Consider the following 20,792-nt stretch of genomic DNA (forward strand, 5'->3'; position numbering starts at 1 on the left):
GTCGAAAATAGTCAAAAATACAAAAGAAAAAGAAAATGTACACAGGAGCCGAGATACAGGCTTTTGAAGTCATAAGTTAACCAGGAAGGGGATTGGAGTTTAAATCTTTAAAAAAAAAAAAAATCTTTTTTTTCTCAAAAACGGTCCGGACCGTTTTTGGCACTCCTCGTTTGGATTATGAAAAACGGTCCGGACCGTTTTTGGCACTCAATGTGTTAAGATAACCGAGATAAAAATGACTGGAAATACAAAGTTTAAGCAACAGATCTGGACTTAATTTAAGGATATAGTGTACTAGCCATTTCCTGCAATATATCATTTCACAAATACAAATTGTGAAGAGTTGTTCCATAACGCGCCGGAGCTTGGAAAGTGGAAACCTCCAAAATTGAGTCACAGCCCTTCATCAGGCATGCACAAATGTCTCGACCGGAATACTGCATTTACATGACATATTTATGCAGTTACGATCTCCATAGCACCTGCAATACTATACTTTTACAGAACATGAATAATCAATAGGTAATGCGACATGACAGAAGGTGGTCAGGAGGCCAACGCATATTTGGATTTGGGAGGAGAGCTGTCACAAATATTACATAATGGCGGGATCGCAATCATTTGAGCTAATGACAATTATTTTGCACAACCGTTTTTCCATTCATCTGTCAAAAAACATAAAAAGAAAATAGTGGAAATCGTAGATCTACAAGCTTGTAGATCAGCTATGCAAGCACAAAAGCCCACCGATTTATTTTTAATTATCTACAGGTTCCAAAAACACAATTAAAACCGTTAATCGCAATTATTTATATTGTCAACTGAAATGTCATGATTGTGGCGGCCCCAGAGCCGGTCTGACTTTATGACACCAGCGGGTTGCAATAACCCATAACTGGATGCGTACAATCCGGACACAAAACACACGCTAATGTTAATTATAAAGTAATGAGTGGAAAACAGCAGTGAGATTAACCCTGATTAGCTTTGGCTTCATCTACCTGGAAGGTCCTTGAGTTTTTATGTGCAATGCAGAAGTCATAGCACAAAGTAAAATAACTGAAAATGTTTGTATGACCAACAGTATTCTGAAAAAACGTATCAGTGGTGCTCAAACTTTTTCATGTCAAGGACCCCCAAAATGATATGTATTTGGCCGCTGACAACAATCTCAAAATATTTTGTTCCAGGGACCCCCAGAAGCAATGATTTGCTTAAAAATGTTAAAAATGTTCGCTTTAAAACAATATATATTCAAAGATTTGGACACATTTTTGCGAAAAAAATAAATAAAGATCTACAAGTATATTGTATATCTGCTATTTTTCAATAGCTAAAGTGTAAAATAATGCTTTTTAGCTCAAAATCTAAAAATGACACAGATGCGTTCCAGGTCTTAATGGGTTAAACACAATATGTAAAATGATGATGATTGTTCCTGCTGTTCTACATACTGCCAACCAGGTGAAGAAATCACTGATTGAGGCTTTAACCTTCATGAAATATAGATTTTATGGAAGATGCTTCTCAACATATTGCTAGTTTGTCCACTTCAAATGCTCTAATCTTAAAATAATAGCTTCTATGGAAGCTGTGCAACATGAAGACATGCGGGCTTCCATATCAACTTGAACCCTATATACCGGGGTCCCCCAGGGGTCGTCTATACTTGGCCCCCTCCTTTCTTCCCTCTACACCAAATCTCTTTAAATAGCCGATCTACAAGCACACAACGCGTCGTAAAACACACCATGTCCAGAATAGGGACTCTAGGGTTCATGCGGTTGAACCTAGAAATCTTTCTTTATGCTTCAATTCACTCTTACTTTGAGTCAGCGTATTTAAAATATTCATGAGGATGTTATGAGCGCTGATGTGAGGCTATGTCTCTCTAGTTATGTTGTGAAGCTTGCACTCCACGTTGACATTATTTGCATAAGTCCACATTGTGCGGTTCAGATGGAATGCTTCCAAGTACTCACCTCTCCTTTCATGGTTGCTGAATTTTCATGTGCATCTGAGCTATTATTTGAGGCGATTAGCAGTCTGGAGAAAGAAAAGTAGAAAGTTGTAACTATGCTATGAACATATAAAATATAGCCAGAGGTACGTTCAAGAACATTGTTTGCCAAGTTTATATGTTTACTTTCGTTTCTTCTTAAATGTTTCTCCTTAACATTCCTGAATGTTACAAATACTTAACCTCAAAACATAAACGCAGTTATTTCCTAAAGCACTCACACAATGCCCTGTTATACGAACCTATGTTTATAGAAATGACCTATGTTACAAGAAAACAGCGTTTCTGTATGAACAGCAACTGACAGTAAAACAGAAGCCTTACTGGTCCTCCTTGAAATAGGTGAATCCAACAAAGGGCAGCTGATTTCCAACAAAGGCCTTAGGCGTTGGGAAACTCTCCACATCGCCCTTTATCTCTTCAATTTCATCAAAGTTACTGGTGTCGATGTCACTGCTAAGCTCTGGGACCACTGGCGCAACCGCTGACAAAGAAGAAGAAGAGAGAGACGTAAGAATACAGATCGCAATGTGAAAAATACCAGTCCAAGACTAGAATATTTTATTCGATTCAATTGTGCTAAGAACCACTTCGTTTTGTCAACATCCTACACTGAAGATTGACTGAAAAGTCAAGAGTCTGTGGAGAAATACAGAATAAACTCATTTTGGCTGTTTTTGATCCCCCTAAACTACAGTATATTGTCGGTGTTGGGTGGAAGCAAAACTGTTAAAACTGTTACTTTTGATCTACAAGCTCAAAACGCAACGCACCGCGTTTCAAGCTTTTGGATCTGCTACTTTTGATACTTTTGTGTGACGCTGTAGTATGATCAAGTAGTAGGGCGTTAATCTCGATTTTTTTGGGGAGGGAATTTTTTGGGGCTTTTCTGCCTTTAATTGGATAGTAGAGTGACAGGAGGTGACACACAGCAAAGGTCGTCGGGCTCGGGAATCAAACCTGCGACTCGCTGTCAGGCTGCATTAGAGCCTATACTGTATGTGGTACGCGCCCTAACCACTACGCCATTGGCACCCCAAGTAGGGCTTTAATTTATAAAAAAAACACAAAAAGTTAAAATATGGAGATACAAGGTTTCTGCCCGACAGCAACGATATGCAAGATGGAACGCTCTCTTGTGGAATCAAGTTTCCAACAAGATAGGGATACGGTCCCCACTCCTTTGGGGTATTTTCTTTTTAAATTGTCACATTTGCACATACGTGAAACATACGTGAAATTTGTGCTCTGTATTGATCGCATCCTAACTATTAGGAGCAGTTGGGCAAGTAACATTAATACAGCGCCCGGTCGGGGGTTAAGTGTCTTGCCTGGCCTCCTGGTTTTGGGCAAGTTATTAAAGGCAAAAATCTTAAATTTGAATTTTAAATTACTTAATTTTTTTTCCTTCACAAGTTTTCTTGTACAAACTCACAACAATTATGTGATGCATGGGGAGGTCGTAGATCTGCTATGTTCACAGATCTACGTGTGCCTTGAGATATTGACTAGCCCATTGGTATGCCTTGGACACAAAGGGTTTGAAAAAACAGTAAACTTGAGTGTCCATCTATTTCCTTCTCCACTAACCTGACCAGTCCATCCAGTCTTCAGTCCTCCCCTTGTTAACTAATGACTGACCCCTGACCTCACTTGAACAATGTGCATTATCGTCGCTGACAGGCAGAGAACCTTGTTTTTGGGTTTTTTTTGTTTTTTTTCTCCTTGTGAGAACCGTGTATGTCCAAAACGCTCATCAGAAAATGAAAAATAAATAAATAAATCTATTGTGAGCTCATAGATAGGCTTCTTTCGCTACTTTTGCAAATGTTGCTACTTTTGCAAATTGAAACTATGGAGATATGAGGTTTCTCCCCGACAATAACGATATACGCCAGTCATGGTTAGTATGTCTGAAACCCCTGTGTCTTATCCGTAGGGGCGGCTCGCAATACTTGGGGGATATTTTAGTTTCTACACTCTCAGAGTTAACCCATTAAGAACGGGAACGCATCTGTGTCATTTTTTGATTTATTTGGCTATTCAAAAATAGCAGATATACAAGACACAGAGTGCCGCGCTATGAGCTTGTAGATCTGCTATTTTGGAAAAATCGTGAAGATGTGTGCAAATCTTTGAATATATATTTCATAAAGCGAACATTTGTAAAATATCTTGTTCCAGGGACCCCCAGGAGCAAAGATTTGAGTTACAAACATCCGCTTTAAAAATATATATATTCAAAGATTTGCACAATTTTCACGATTTAAAAAAAAACAGCAGATCTCATGATCAAGCTTCATAGCTCATAGCGCGGCACTCGGTGCCGCGCTATGAGCTATGAAGCTATGAAGAGCTATGAAGTATAGAATAATGGTTAGAGCTCAAATCTAAAATGACACAGTATGCGTTCCCGGATGGAATGGGGTTAAATGGACACTAAGGATACGGACGGCGTACGTACTGTCTCTGATGGTACTGAAGGTCCACTGGTCGTTCTTGAAGAAGGGGTGTCGCTTGATTTCTTCCATGCCGTTCCGGCCCAGTCGCACCTCCCTCAAAAACAAAGGAAGCAAACCTCTCTGATTATCCAATGTCTCTCTACTGCTGAGCAATACAGACATATTATACACTATACAGTACAGCAGGGGTCTTCAACAGGGGGTCCAGGACCCCTAGGGGATCCTCAAGAGTTACTAAAGTCACCAAATCTTTGTGCGATTGGCACTTTTTCTGTGGGGAACTTCACTCCTATTCTGAGGGGAACGTTAGCCGAAAATAGCAGATCTACAAGCAAGCAACGCCTCACAGCACAAGATCGGCTATTTTTGGCAAATAGGTTTGGCATATACAGAAAAAGGAGCACACCAAGTACAGAGCCAACGATATGGAAAAGTTTCATCTGCAACACAATTTTATACAATATGTAGTGGGGGTCCCTGCTTCATCTCTCTGCCAGCTAAGGCCTGAAAAATTTAGTGAACAGTTTTTTGTTTGTTTAAAGCTCCGTCTTACCTGTCGGTCAGGAAGGCACAAATGATGTTCTTGGCGTCCTTGGAGATCTCCACATCATCGGGGAAGTTGAGAGAGTTCTTGTGGTCCATGATCTTACTGTAGGTTCCCACCAGAGAATCCGCATAGAACGGAGTGTCACCTGACAGGGAGCAAGTTACAATGAGGAATGCTGTTGTGACCCTTAGTGCAACAGTTGATGGGGGAAAAAAACTATTTAATAACAAATCCCTATTTTAGGCATGTCATTATAGGTATATACAAACACACACACAATTTAGTATAAATCTTATAAATATGTTAAAGGGCAAGACCACTTTGGTAGAGGTTTGGGTTGTGTAGTTATCTTGCCATGAAGAAATCAAAAATAATTGCTCCATTGATTAGAAATTGATAATTCAAAATATGCTCCTCATTGACTTACATTGTACAGTAAAACAGCTCTCAAAGTCACTCTTTTAGCACGTAAACGAACACAAACAAAGCGGATTCAGACAATATACTGTAGAACATCACCAAACCCAGTACCGTTTGTTTTTTTAATAAAAATGTCAACTTCCTGCTGATTTTACTATTTGAAGATCCGGATCTGCGGATCCAGTCCGTGTTTTCTTCTTAATAAAAATAGTAAAATCAACACATTTCTAATCAATGGAGCAATTATTTTTAATTTCTTGGAGTTACACCATGGCAAGGTAACTACACAACCCAAACCTCAAGTGTCAGGTGCCTGTGGTGAGGGTTAAAATATTGTAGTTGGGTGTGTGAGGTGTCCTATCTATGTGCGCGCGTACTTGCGCAGTACGCAGACCAGGCAAATAGGCCAAATGAGTCATAAAAGACACGTCGACTGACCGACGAGCATCTCGAAGATGAAGACCCCCACGGACCACCAGTCACATTCTCGGCCGTAGTAGCCGTCTCCTCCCTGAGACTTCAGCACCTCGGGGGAGATGTAGTCCGGTGTGCCCACTGCCGTGTCACAGTGGACCATGCCCGTCTGCTGCAAGACAAAGACAAACCTCACATAGAAAAACTCCCCTAGCAAGAACGGTGCAACCCTAATGTTATACCACTGGTGAACAACAGTGGTATAAAGTAGCTAAGTACATTTACTCAAGTACTGTACTGAAGTACAATTTGAGGTATTTTTTACTTTACTGGAGTATTTCCAATTTTCAATACTTCTACTCCACTACATCTCAGAGGCAAATATTGAACTTTTACTCCAATACAATTATTTGAAAACTTTAGTTACTACGTAGTTACTTTGCAGATATAAATGATTATATTATAACACATACGTTAACCACTTTAGCCCTACTTTATACATAGGCTATTTGAAAATAGCCGATCTACAAGCTCACAACGCGTCGCGATGTGAGCTTGTAAATCAGCTATTTTCAAATATTTTAGTACTTTAACTTTTGGTACTTTAAGTATATTTTGACACCAATGCTTTTGTACCTTTACTTAGGTAACATTTTGAACACAGGCCTTTTACTTGTAACAGAGTATTTTTATATTGTGGCGAGTACTTTTTCCACCACTGGTGTTCACATGCCGGCAGCCACTAAAGACACAAAGCTACAAAGCGACGTGGCATAACATAGCTGCCCGTGTGAACACCGCGTAAAGACACTTGAGAAACACCATCCTTGAGAAGAGCTTATTTTGCAGATGGCATTCACGCTTTCAAGGACTATGGCTTCACTTGGCATCCACTCTCTCTCTCTCCAATGTCAAACGTGTGAGTGTTGTCCTGCCAGCTGGACGGGCTCATAAAACCAACTTTTTTTTTAATTAAAAGCTGCAATGCGTAATTGCTACGGCCTACCCAGGATTCAAACCCAGGGTCTCCCGTTTTGAAGGAGAGATATTGCACTTATAGGCTTCAGGCGGTACTACTTGTCAAACAGTAGGTGTCCTGCCCGACAACAGGGTCTAAATGTCTCAGTGGAATAGTAGAGAGAGCACCCTCAACCACTGCACATGTGCTAGTAGTTAGATTGTATTAACATATTCTACCACAACCTAACATTTTAATCGTTAAAATAAGATTTAAAAGAACAGTCCAGTAAGAGTATGATAATAAGAATGACGGTACATGTTTGGCATGAATTAAATGGGAAAAACAACCTAGAAATAAGATGCTTTTAGAGAGCCTTGCACTGATGTTACAACAATGTAGTGCACGAGTTCCCAAACCATGTCAGCTCGAGACCCAAAAAAGAAAATCTTGGTGTCTTCCCGGTCGTCCAAATTTAGAAAGTATACATTATTAATTAACCACTTAAGCTCTACTAAAAATAGCGGAAATACCTAAGCTCTACTAAAAATAGCGGAAATACCATCGCTCATTTATAAGCTAGCAATGGGACGTGTTGTAGTGCTGCTATATTCACTATTTTCGAAAGTTTCTGAAAATGACTGGAAAGGTTTTTAAGTGTTATTTTTTTTAGTGGCTGAACGTTTTGTGAGGGGGAATATACATATTATATCGTCTCTGTCGGGTGGAAACCTCATATGTCCAAAACTGTTACTTTTCAGGATTGAAATGCAAATCTACAAGCTCAAATCTACAAGCTCAAAACGCGTGGCTTCGTGCCGCGTTTCGAACTTGCAGATCTGCTACTTTTGATGCTTTTGTGTGACTGTAGTTTGATGAAGTCGGGCATTCATTTAAAAAAAACACAAAAAAGTTAGAATATGGAGATGGGAATAAAAAAGGGGAAAAATGTACGAAAAAAAGCAATATTTACTTGCGAGTCACGACCCATAAAAGAAAATGGGTCACGACTCTCAAGTTTGGGGGAGGAATGACCACAACTCACAGTGTCCATCTTCATGCAGGTACCGAAGTCGGCCAGCTTGAGGTGTCCGTGTCTGTCCAGCAGCATGTTGTCAGGCTTGACGTCGCGGTGGATGAAGCCCATGGAGTGGATGGCGTCCAGGGCCAGCACCACCTCGGCCGTGTAGAAGCGCGCCCACTTCTCTGGCACGTCGTACGTGCTGGTGAGGTTGACCAGGTCCCCTCCCGGCATGTACTCCATCACCATGTACAGGTAGTGTTCGTCTTGGAAGGCACAGCACAGCTATGGACACACACACACACACACCAGTGTTAATTTCGTCGACTAAAACTATGACTACTTTTTTCGTTGACGAAAAACTAAATAAAAACTAAATAAAAGCTAAGCTATGGTGACTAATAATGAATTGCATTTTTATAGCGCTTTTCCAAGTGCTCAAAGCGCTTTACAATGGTTCATTCATTCATACAGGGGGGAGACATTGGGAGGTGGAGCGGCGAACAGTCGACTTTTCCCACATTCTCACACCAACGGTGGCAAGCTAGCGCCGACCGAATCATTGGAGGCAATGTAGGGTTCAGTGTCTTTTCCAAGGACACTTCGACATGAGGAGCCGGGATTCGAACCGCCGACCCACGGATCATTGGACGACCTGCTCTACCTCCTGAGCCACAGCCGCCCTATGAAGACTAAACCAGTTCAGTGGCCTTGTGGTTAGAGTTTATGTCAATTTCCCATGTATTGTCACAATTATTCATCTCAATTATTTGAGATAAACACAATTATTTGGCATAATCATTTCCGTGTTGAATTTTTTTCATACATTTTCAAATATATATTTTTTTTGCAGAAATAGCCTGTCTACAAGCTCACAACGTGTCGCATCGTGCTGCGTTGTATTCATGTGACCAAGGGTGCGTTCGGATATATAGCACTGAGCGCGCTGGCCAATACAAACTAATACGTGAGTGCGCTCCCGGTCCGCATTTCCGAACGCACCCCATGTCATTATTGTGACCTGCATGTGACATCAGAGGTGTCTGTGACAGGGGTGCAGGATCACGCACAGTCGCACATGCACCGGTGTGCACTTGCGTGCCCGCAGGCATGCGTTCCCATACTATGGTCACACACTGCTACTACTGTAGTACCCAATACCTCTGTTGTAGCCTAGCACGCAGATTAGCTGTTGGTAGTGTAGCTACATAAGGAAAACAATAGCCAGCAGTAGGCACTTTACACCCCATTAGTTGCGCAACCCAACCCCCGTCTGGTCATCTCTCCATTCAGTAGAATTCTTTTCTCCTCTTTGTTGTCTGTGTGTTCATGATAGCGACAAAATACTGCTGAAAAGTGAGTTTAGGAAACTTTTTTTGTGTGTGTGTGTGAAAAATCAAACGCCTTTCAGAAGCCATAGTCAGGAGAGCCTAATCTGATCAGCGCCGCACTGACACACACTCAAAATAACAATGCAAAACTAATTAGAATTGCATATAAAACCATCTTCGTTCTATTGATAGCCTATACATTGTATTATCCTACCTTTCTTTCTAAACTTCAATAAATCAAGGCATTCCTTGGAAAAATTACGACAAAAACTAAACAAAAAAATGATTTGTAACTAAAACTACTCCTGTAAACCTAACTAAAATGAATGAAACAAAAGAAATCATTCATAATGCAGGTCAGAGCGTGTCTGTGCACAAACACACGCGTGAACGTGATGTCATTAAAATAGCGTTCCCCCCAGTAAAAATAAATAAATCACCATTACACCACTGGTCTGTGACCTATGACTCAGCATTCAACCCGATCAGAGCCCCATTGTCTTCCACTATAAAATAAATATATACACATACTTATATAATATAATAACATGTGAAAAGATATAATGGAGGTACTTCTGTGGCCTACTGGCAGTGTGTATACAAAGTCTGAATCTGATCGGTCCAGCGGTTTTTGATATTAGCTACACACACACACACACACACACTGTAATAAAGCATATAAATGAGTGAGTCTCACTTGTACGATCCAGGGACTGTTGGCGAAGGCCATGATGTCTCTCTCCTCCCAGAAGAAGGCAGAGTCCGACCTCTTGATCATCTCAAACTTGCTCAGTAGCTTCATGGCGTAGACCTTCCGAGAGGCTTTATGCCTCACCTGTTAGACACACACAACACAACACAACACAACACAAACACACACACACACACACACACACACACACACACACACACACCATGAAAAGGTAGGCTTTATTCAATATATTGCAAGTAGGCCCCCAAATAATTGCCAAAACACTTTTTTTTCATTGATATAACAATAATTATGTCAGTATTTTTTTTTTACCTTGAAAGGTTTGTTGTGATACCGATAAATAGGGCCTTAACGTATACTACGTTCCATTGATCCAAGCCGGAACGCAATCGATTGATTGATCATTAAAATAAACTATGCAAACTGAAAATGCACACAGCCCACCCATCGGAACACTATCCCAAACAAAAATTGGCTAATTGAAAATAGCTGAACTACAAGCTCACAACATGTCGTAAATTGCATAAAAATGTAATAAGAATACAACAACAAAAAAACTTGTATGGGCGGTCCCCGGCACAAAATATTTTCAGATATGGTTTCTGTCAAATACAGAAACCATTGCACTAAATGTTCTTAATGGAAGAATAATAACTTTCGGACTAAGACGGTACTCACCAGCTGAACCTCGCCGAACGCCCCTCTGCCAATGACCTTGACTCTCTCAAAGTCCTCAGACTTCATCTGGAGGTCTCTGATATGGGCCATGATCTTCTCATCTGCAGAAGAGGAGAGATGTCAACCATTAATATCAAAAGCTGGTCCTCTGCCAGGTGGAAACTGCTACTTTTCAGGATTCAAATTCAAAAGCATCAAAAGTAGCAGATCTACAAGCTCGAAACACGCCGCGTTTCGAGCTTGTGGATCTGCTACTTTTGAGTGACGCTGTAGTATGATCAAGTAGACCATTAATTTACGAAAGAACACAAAAAGTTAGAATATGGACTTAAGAGGCTTTTGCCCGACAACAACGACACAAATGAGCGAGATCAAAAGCCAGTGTACACCGTGTAAGATCCTCAGTGTTAATGTAACATTTGGTTACATTTGTACACTATCCCTCTGATAGTGTACAAAATGGACCTGTAAGGGTCCATTCCAATTGGTTACATTTGTACACTCTCAAGGAATAAATGGATAGATAAATGAACGCTGAGGATTTTACTAGCTATATCCAGCAGTAACAACACTGTAAAGCTATATAATTAAAACAGAATCTAGATTTACGAAATGGACATCTGCAGGTCTAAAGTTAGACATACAGTAAACACACACAGTACTTACATCTGATTAGAAAGGTTTCTATGTTTTTGTTTTTGCGTAGTGCAGGGTAGTCCAGATCCAACACCAAGGCATTTATGGAGTCCTGAAAGGAGAGCCAAAACAATAATCACTCATCTTCACAGAGCAGGTTTTCTGACAAATAAAATAAAAAAAATGTTATGCTGATGAAAAAAAATACACTTTTTTCAATGACACTTGGGAAAAAAACACTGACTTTTGTGATGTTTCAAAAGTAAGTGTAAGTTGTGTTTTTTGGGATGAGGACAGTGTGGACGCGCTTTTTGATTGATTGAATACTTTATTAGTCAGAAATGTAAACAGCATGGTACAGTCAGAAATTAAGGTTAAAAGGATAACACCAAAAGTCCTGGGGACTTGTTTACATTGTGGTTCTATGTATTCAATTCATCAACATACTGTAGCATTAAAAATGTACACAATATCTGACACGGGAGACGGCGTCAAGAGGCGGCTGTTTGTAGCGAGAGTGTAGTCAGTACTGCTGTACGGGGCCCGAGACATGGACGCTCACAGCACAGCAGGAAAAGGCCCTGGATGGCGTCTACACAAGAACGCTACGAATGGCACTCGATGTCACATGGGCGGACCACATCAGAAACATGGGCCTTCACGGAGGCCTCCCACGGATGGGTCACTGACAAGGTCAGAGAGAGAAGGATGCGGCTGGCTTGGGCACTGCGTCAGGCACCCGGAAATGGTGGCAAGCGAACTGACACTTGTGGGAGCCAACCCAAGGCCCAGGCACCACTAGCTAGGAAGGGGAAGAAAGACGCACACCACCTACGTAGACAGACTGCAGGCGGTGCGACAGCGGAGCTACCAACACTGCAGAGCTCAAGACTGATGATTCTAGACAGGAGGGCAGCGATTCAGAAGTCCCGAGTTGGTGCTGGGATCGGCATGTCCGCACTCTCGCATCGCAAGGTGTAATAATGACTGGTTCCGGGTCTACTCTCACATAACCATGCTCCTCCAAAGATTTATATTTCGTCTCTGTCGGGTGGAAGGAAACCTCATATGTCCAAAACTGTTACTTTTCAGGATTCAAATTCAAAAGTAGCAACAATAGCAGATCGACAAGCTCAAAACGCGATGCAATAATTTTGTGTGACACTGTATATGATCAAGTAGGGCGTTGATTTATGAAAAAACACAAACAAATTAAACATGGAGATAAGAGGTTTCTGCACGACAGCGACAATATTTATTTTTAATACCTGTTAATAGCTCATACAGCACACACACATTCCAGGCAGTTCAAGTACAGTGGGCCAAGCAAGGACCCTAAATCTCCGGTTGGTTTTTAGTGCACTAGCACCATTTCTAATAGTAGTATCTGTTCTTTTTTCTGCCCAGTGTTTCCAACTGCGGTTATACAATACAATACAATCATATTCATTAAAAAGGGAAGTATCAGTCAAACTAAAGCCACACATAATTTATTGCACAGCTGCTTATCGTTGCTGTCGGGTGAAAACCTTGTACGTCCATATTTAAACTTTTGTTTTTTTGTAGTTTTTTTGTAAATTAATGCCCTACTTTGTAGCAAAAATAGCCGATCTACAAGCTCACAAACGCGGCGCATTGCGTGAGCGCGATGCGTTGTGAGCTTATAGATTGCCTATTTAATTATATATTTTTTGGTGAAAGTGGTTAAGTGTATCAGTGGGTTTTGCAAATATTGAACAGATGAAAAGTAGTAACAAGAGCTGGTGACTAAATAATAACTACATTGAATCCATTGGAACACAGCTGATTTTTTGCACATTTCCTGAAAAGTAACCGTTTTGGACATACAAGGTTTCCACCCGACAGTGACGTTATGATGTAGCTATCTAGCTAGACAGCCAGCTTTGATAGCATGCTATTTGCATGGAATAAAGCGAAATAAAAACCCATGACTGAAACTGATCTTTTTTTATGCTTTAAAGGGATAGTTCACCCCCCCAAAAAAAGTCTATCTATTAGTCACCCCATGGAGACTTGAATTCATGGGTATTATTTTGTTTTTGTTGCATTCCTAAGCCAAAAATTTGATGACCAGCGGACCGGTAGGCAGCGGTTCTGGTAGGAGACACAAAGGAGACTCTTTGTGTCTCCTACCGGAACCGCTGCCGGTCATCAAATTATTGGCTTAGGAATGCCTCCATGGGGTGACTGATCGATAGAAAAAATGTCATTTTGGGGGTGAACTATCCCTTTAACCTTTGCTTTTATGAAATATCCGAGACCATTAGGATTTATGGAAGATGCTTCTGCACATATTAGTCTATTGTTAGTTTAAATTGACCACTTCAAATCTTCACTGACCACTTCAAATCTTAAAATAACTAATAGCAGATCTACAAGCACAGTGAGCTTGAAGATCGTCCATTTCCCGTGCAAAACATGTTCCCAAATGACTGAAATTTGACAGAGGAGAGTCCAAATGAAGACCCCTTTGGCAACCGCAGCGTTAAAGGCCATAGTGAATCTGATATTATATAATGTTACGTAATGCAGTATAACAAACATCAGTCTTTGTGTGATTGTAAATACTTGTGGATCGTAAATCACAGAACCGGAGTGTTTACAGTGTTGTATTGTCATTGTGAGCCTCATTGTAAACTACATAACTTTACCCCAATTTCAATCAACTTGAGCAAAGTTCACATTGCAGGAAATTAATGTTGAATGAGTCACACAGTGAGAAAGATTTCAGTTACTTTTCAGGATTCAAATTCAACAGTAGCAGATCTACAAGCTCAAACACTCTAGTATGATCAAGTAGGGCGTAAATTTACGGGTAAAAAACACAACGTATGGAGCTTAAGAGGTTTCTGACCGACGGCAACAATATACTCAAGTAAAATACTGAACTGTACTTTTCAATACAAGTATTCAAAAGTACAAATTGCAAAGGTAGAGGCAGTAGAGTTTTTACTGCACCGGGTTTGGTTACGAACCCCAAACTCCGGTCTTTTACAGGGTCGGCTCGCTAAAGCATTATAAAGATAAAACCGATCAGTGCATTCACTCTATTCGAGAAATTTAGCAAATGTGCTCATTTGCTAAAGGGGACAACAAGCAATGGTCAACTGGGCTGTCATATTGTCCTCTAGAGTTTACATGGATTAAAGCTCATTTACATCTCACGACAATGTGCATGGCCAAGTCCTATTATGTGATTTGTGAAACAGTGTGAAAGGAGCCCCCCTTCCCCCCCCCACCCCCCACACACACACACACACACACACACACACACACACACACTAGTACAAAATGTCAAATTATGATGTTTTAGTAATATTGTTCCTGCGGTTCTACATACTGCCAACCACGTGACGAAATCAGGCTGAGGCTTTAACCTTTGCTTTTATGAAATATCTGAGACCATTAGGGTTTTATGGAAAATGCTCCTAAAATATATTGCTAGTTTGACCATTTCAAATGCTGTTTTTTTTTTTATTACCGAAAATAGCCTTGGCTATGTTCGCTGCGCAACATGCTTCCATGGAAGACATGCTGACTTCTATGGAAGACATGCTGACTTCTATGGAATCCAAAGGACTGAAATCAGTGGTGGCGACTGCGAACTTCAAACCATGAGTTTATTATGATCTCAGGACTGACATTTCTTTTTGAAAAATAACTACTTTTTTTTCCTTTCGGAAACAGTTTGACCCAGGCCAAATAAAAATGGCCACCAATAAAATAAGCACACCAAAAAAAAAACTAACGTGGGACCTGCGAGTCGCAGAAGGAGGGTTGCGGCGGCAGCAGCAGCAGCAGCACATGCAGCACAAATGAGGAAGTAATATATCAACATGTGCATTCCTCATCGGTCAAGCCACAGCTCTCGGTGTTTAAAACACAGCAGCCAACCCAAACACTACAACAACAAGTAACCCGCCCCGGCCCGCCTCCAATTGTGTCAATTTGTTTCTTTAACACCCTGTAATCCTCTCGTCTTTCTCCCATTTTCTTTTCTTCTGTTTTCTGTCTATCTATGGCTATTCTGGTTGGTTGGTTGGTAGGCAGGCTGGCATGGTCTTGAGTCTGTCACTTCCTGCTTTTTTTTTAATCCCCCTCCTGCCCTCTCTCACTATCTTTCCCTCTCTCTTTCTCTCTCTCTCTCGTTTCTCATGATTATCTTCCATCTCAAGTGGTTCTCAAAGTGGGGTCCGGGGACCCCCAGGGGTCCTTGTTTTTTTTCCCCAGGGGGTCCCCAGCCATGTTGAGCTTATAGATCTGCAATTTTTTTTTTAATGTTTGAAAAAATATCATAAATGTTTTACATAAATCTTCTCTTCTGGGGGTCCCTGGCACAAAACCTTTTCAAATGGGGGTCCGCGCGGCCAAATACATATCAATTTGGGGATCCTTGACATTAAAAAGTTTGAGAACCACTGTTCTCCCAGCTCTCTCTCTCTCTCCTTCCCCGGTCAGTCTGCAGCAAGCGGTTTCATCATCTGTACTTCTTCGCTTTCCCCATTAAAGGACTGACCTCACACAAAACTACTATTTAAGGGAAGAAAAAGCACGCGCACACACACTGTGACACACACACACACACACACTCGTGACGGACACGCGCAACACACGGATCTCCCCATGAGCTCAGCAATACAGGAAATGATCCACCCCGCCCGAGGGCTGGAGGATCATTTCACTGTCATGAAGCGAGTCCCTGTGTGCAAGTCATTTCCTCTGAGGCAGCATTCTCCACTACTATTGTACTGTGTGTGTGTGTGTGTGTGTGTGTGTGTGTGTGTGTGTGTGTGTGTGTGTGTGTGTGTGTGTGTGTGTGTGTGTGTGTGTGTGTGTGTGTGTGTGTGTGTGTGTGTGTGTGTGTGTGTGTGTGTGTGCGTCTGAACCGAGACAGAATACGCGCATGCATGCGTTGCCACAGACAGTCTGAAAGCCCACCTCTTCACACTTCACCTCATCCTAGGACTGGTGGTGGGCACTCAACCGAAAATAATGTCGAAAAACCAACATTTAGAACCAGTAACCGACTTAATCTCGCTCATGTAGGTTAATCCAATAATCCAGTGGTTCAGTGGGGGGGGGGGGGGGGTCCCCAAATTATTTGGTCCCCCCAGATTATTTGCTTTATGTGCAACATTGTTTTCTCACTCAACAGTAAACGTACTGTACATCATAAGTGTATACAGGGTATCTTCACATTTCTAAAGTGACGATTTAAGGACTTTTAAGGCCTTTTTAATACCTCTAACATGATCAAATAAAATAAGACCATTATTGTGTCAAAATAATCAACAAACTATACAATAAAAAAAGGACAAACATTGGCCAAATTGTCAAATATTACCCAAGAAAGAGGGAAACGTGAAAATAGCCGATCTACAAGCTCACAAGAGGAGAGGTGAGCTTGCCTTGTAGATCTGCTATTTTGGAACCGAGTCAAACAAAGTGTAATGCCTCAAAGTCCTACAATTCCAAGTGCTTGTCAGGGTGAGGGGTCCCCAGTTCAAATATGAGTATGACGGGGGGTCGCAGTCTGAAAAGTTTGAGAACCAGTGGAATAGAAGAAGCAAGTTGTTGGATGTTTATTTTTTTAACGCCCTACTTGATCATACTACAGCGTCACACAAAAGCATCAAAAGTAGCAGATCTACAAGCTCAAAACGCGCCGCTTTGCGCCGCGTTTCGAGCTTGTAGATCTGCTACTTTTAGCTGTTTTTGAATCTGAATCCTCAAAAAGTAACAGTTTTGGACATACGAGGTTTCCACCCGACAGAGATGATATATTACAGTGTCACTGTCAGGCAGAATCTATCCATAATTAATATTTTTCTTTTTTTAGGTTTTCTCATAAATGAATGCCCTATTTTATACTTTATCTTATGACAGTGTTGTGCAAAAGCAGCTAAAACAGCCCGTCTACATGCTCACTATGTGTCGCGAGGGGGCCCCGTTGTGAGCGTAGATCGGCTATTTCAGCTATTTCTGATGCTTTTGAAAAAATGGCTGGAAATCTTTGAATTTTGAAAGATTCTGAAAGATTTTGCGTATAAATGCCCAAACATAGGGGCACAAATGTAACGGTTTTGGAGGTTCATCCCCAACGTCAACAATAGTTATGTTATTAAAAAACAATTACATTGTTTTCCCAGTTCACACAGTATGAGACGTATGTCATTTAGATGTATGCTGTGTCCTTATCCACAGATGCCTGCTATGCTAGTCACTTAGGTAGTAGCACTTGTTTTTTGGCACTGAGTCACTCTATTAACTTGACCATACCTGTTGTTTGTTGACTAGGGCTCATGCCATTTACTGTGATTGTGCTGCAGCTTGTAAGTCACTCTTGATAAGTGTCTGCTAAATGCCTGCTAAAACATATATATGTTACAGTACAAGTGAGAAAAACTGAGCAGTTTTTCTCACATACCACACATACTGGTTTCCCATGCACTGTAATATATATATACGCGTATGGCCAAGAACCGCCAGCAAGCGCACACATGCAAACACACTCATACACTTTGTGCCAAAAACAAATCTTTTAAATGCCAGCAGCATTCCTGAATCTGATGTCCAAATCATCAGTGAGTCAGTCTGAGTGAACACAAGGTTAGAACATGCATAACAAAAAGCCAAGCGCCACAAGAGACATGACTGCACCACACACACGTTTGTAGTCCATTAACATTGCTATAAAAAAATACAAAAAACACAACAAGGCTCTGGAGTACATTTGTCAGCCCCAGACATAAAGCATCCATTTAGAAATATTAAAGAACCCTAAGTGTCTTGGAGAGTGTAAAACCACACTGAAACATATTTATTCTCTAATCCGCTGGATGTATTTGAACTTGTTCCAATCCACCACCAACACTGTACTCTGCCCTTCCCTCCCAAAATAAAAATAAATAAAATCACCCACACAATCAATCACATTAGCTCATGCTGGATTGTGATAATCTCAAGCTCGTCTTCTGGCAATCACTCAAAAAATAATGTTAATAATAACATAAGTCAGTTTGTTAAAGCAGCAATGTAATATTAACGGAGCTAGACCAAGATCAAAGATGGCTTTTAACACTTCCCCAGAAAACGGCACAGGTCTGCTGCTGCAACTCTGTTCTTTTTACATCAAAGCTGAAGACTTTTCAGTTTGGCGGTGCCTTTTATTGAGGCTTAAGGCAGTGGTTCTGAAACTTTTTCATGTCAAGGACCCAAATGTATTTGCCCATGGACCCCACCCCATCTGAAAAGGTTTTGTGCCAGTAACCCCCCAGAAGAGAAGATTTATGTAAAATATACAAATATATATTCAAAGGTTTCCAAAACATTTTCGATAAAAAAAATATATATCAAGTTCACAGCACGGAACAAAGTGGTGCGCTATGAGCTTGTACATCTGCTGTTTTGGAGCCTCCTGGAGCAATTATTTGAGTGACAGTGAATCGTCAAGTAAAATTTCATAATCGTGACAACCTTTTTTCATGTCAATCACCTCTAGGGCTGAGAAGAACCCGTGCAACCTAGGCTAAAAATCCACTTCCCTTGCCTTGAACGGCACAATCTATCCCTGAACAACTTGCCAGGTGGAAGTTTTGCGTCTCCACTTCACCCAATCAGCCTGACTTCTTGCATATCTGCTCCGCCGGCACTTAAGCTCTGTTATCTTATGGTTCTACTCTACGCTGTACTGTAATCAAGCCAGTTGGGCTATGCCTTGTTGCCTGGCAACCCGTGGAAAAATACAAAGAGATGAAAGCATGCAGAAGGCAAGAGAGGTTGCTTCTTTTTTTTTTAAAGCAAAGCTGCAGCACGATCATTGGCAACTGTTTGTATTTTATAGTGTTATTGTGTTCCATTCTATTTATGACTCGGTGTGCTGTTTTAGCATTCCTGCGCTGTCATTCTCTTTTACTTTTCGCCTGTTTCGGCTCTTTACCACCCAATAAAGGAAGCCACGTGGACGTAGCAGCCAGGAATGTGATGATGTAAAAAAAAAAAGAAAAAAAGCCTGATTTATAGGGCTACTTTGTTTGGGGCGCGGGTGAAAACAGCCGATCTGTGAGCTTGTAGATCGGCTATTTTCGGGCCAGTGCCGGGGGAGGGACCAGATATATTCGGCAAACGCAGTGAGGAATCACCAAAGTATTCAAAGCACCCCCCTCCCACACACACACACACACACACACACCAGAGACCCCCCCCCCACCACCATCTCTCTTTTTTACACCCCGTTTCCCAAAATCTCCTCCTCCTCCTCCCACTCCTTTCCGAACCATTCTCATCTCTAGCCATGTGGAACAGAAAACAAGAGCAAGCGCTCTGGGCTTTAAAAGGACTCGAGCAAAAGAAAAGCTAATGTTTTGATCAAATTCCAGACGTTTAAAAATAGTTTGTGGGGGGATAAACGGAGAGAGAGAGAGGGCCAGGCCGGGCAAGAGTTGGAGGACCTTGCCAAGCGAGGCCCATAACTCTTCACGAAAAGTCGACAAGAATCCTTGTCGAGAGAGAGAGCGAGAGCGAGAGAGAGAAGGGTGTTCTACCTACCTAGTATATCGTTGCGGTCCAGCAGAAACCTCTTATCTCCATACTCTTCTAATTGTGTTTTTACGTAAATTAGTGCCCTACTTGATCATACTACAGCGTCACACAAAAGCATCAAAAGTAGCAGATCTACAAGCTCGAAACACGTTTCAAGCTTGTGGATCTGCTACTTTTGCCATTTTTGCACTTGAATCCTGAAAAGTAACAGTTTTGGACATATGAGGTTTCCACCCGACAGAGGCGATGTTTGATTGCAAAGTTGCAATGTGACGCACAGCTTTAGTTTACACACATTGCTCTATTCTAGCGGCCCTGTATCTTTAAATGCACATACTTCTTCTTAGTTCCGATTGTATTTCACACTTGCTTTGGCAATGTAAACACATGTTTCCCATGCCAAATAAAGGCTGTTTGAATTTAACCCACTTAGACCGGGAACACATCTGTGTCATTTTGACATTTGATTTCTTTGGCACCGAGTGCCGTGCTACAAGCTTGTAGATCTGCTATTTTTGAATAGCCCAAAGAAATCTTAAAATGACACACAGATGCGTTCCCGGTCTAAATGGGTTAACTGAGGGCAGAGAGAGAGAGATAGATACAGAGGGAGATACGGAGAGGCTCGCAAAATAGCATGGCCAAAGACCCCTCGAGGGAGGCCGTCGTCTTATTTTTTCATTTGACAGATTGTTGTCCCACCATGTGCCGTTGGCCGGCGATGTACGAGCTTTATTAGAAGGTTTACTGAGGAATGTGACAGGATAAAACAGCAGGTCGAGAGAGCAGGGCTTGGATTTTGCTTTATGCCACTGGTTATCAAAGTGAGGGTCCGGGGAGCCCCAGGGGTCCTTTGGGGGGTGGGGGGGTTGATCCAGGGGGTCCCCTGCAAAAGTAGTTAGCTTGTACATCTGCTATTTCTGAGATTTTTTAGAAAATATATTTAACATAAATCTTCTTTTCTGTGGGGTCTCTGGCACAAAGCCTTTTCAGATGGGGGGGTTCGCGGCCAAATACATGTGCATTAGGGG

At 41.5% G+C, this 20,792-nt stretch overlaps 1 protein-coding gene across 4 annotated transcripts in view; it reads right to left on the reverse strand.

Annotated features, from left to right (window-relative positions):
- Positions 1-20,792, reverse strand: part of rock2a (rho-associated, coiled-coil containing protein kinase 2a) — a 74,321-nt gene that overhangs the window by 37,742 nt on the left and 15,787 nt on the right. For 2 of the 4 annotated variants that reach the window (XM_080414904.1, XM_080414906.1), the window contains exons 2-10: positions 11,230-11,311; positions 10,564-10,664; positions 9,871-10,008; positions 7,867-8,127; positions 5,888-6,032; positions 5,036-5,174; positions 4,485-4,576; positions 2,345-2,504; positions 1,983-2,046 (exon numbers count right to left, since the gene is read on the reverse strand). In XM_080414904.1, coding sequence (XP_080271030.1) covers positions 1,983-2,046; positions 2,345-2,504; positions 4,485-4,576; positions 5,036-5,174; positions 5,888-6,032; positions 7,867-8,127; positions 9,871-10,008; positions 10,564-10,664; positions 11,230-11,311 — 1,182 coding nt within the window. Of the gene's footprint in view, positions 1-1,982; positions 2,047-2,344; positions 2,505-4,484; positions 4,577-5,035; positions 5,175-5,887; positions 6,036-7,866; positions 8,128-9,870; positions 10,009-10,563; positions 10,665-11,229; positions 11,312-20,792 lie in introns of all 4 variants that reach the window. The other 2 variants (XM_080414905.1, XM_080414903.1) reach the window with 1 other exon arrangement.

The sequence above is a fragment of the Gymnoscopelus braueri genome, assembly GCF_963280865.1.
Source record: "Gymnoscopelus braueri genome assembly, chromosome: 19".
Taxonomy (NCBI): domain Eukaryota; kingdom Metazoa; phylum Chordata; class Actinopteri; order Myctophiformes; family Myctophidae; genus Gymnoscopelus; species Gymnoscopelus braueri.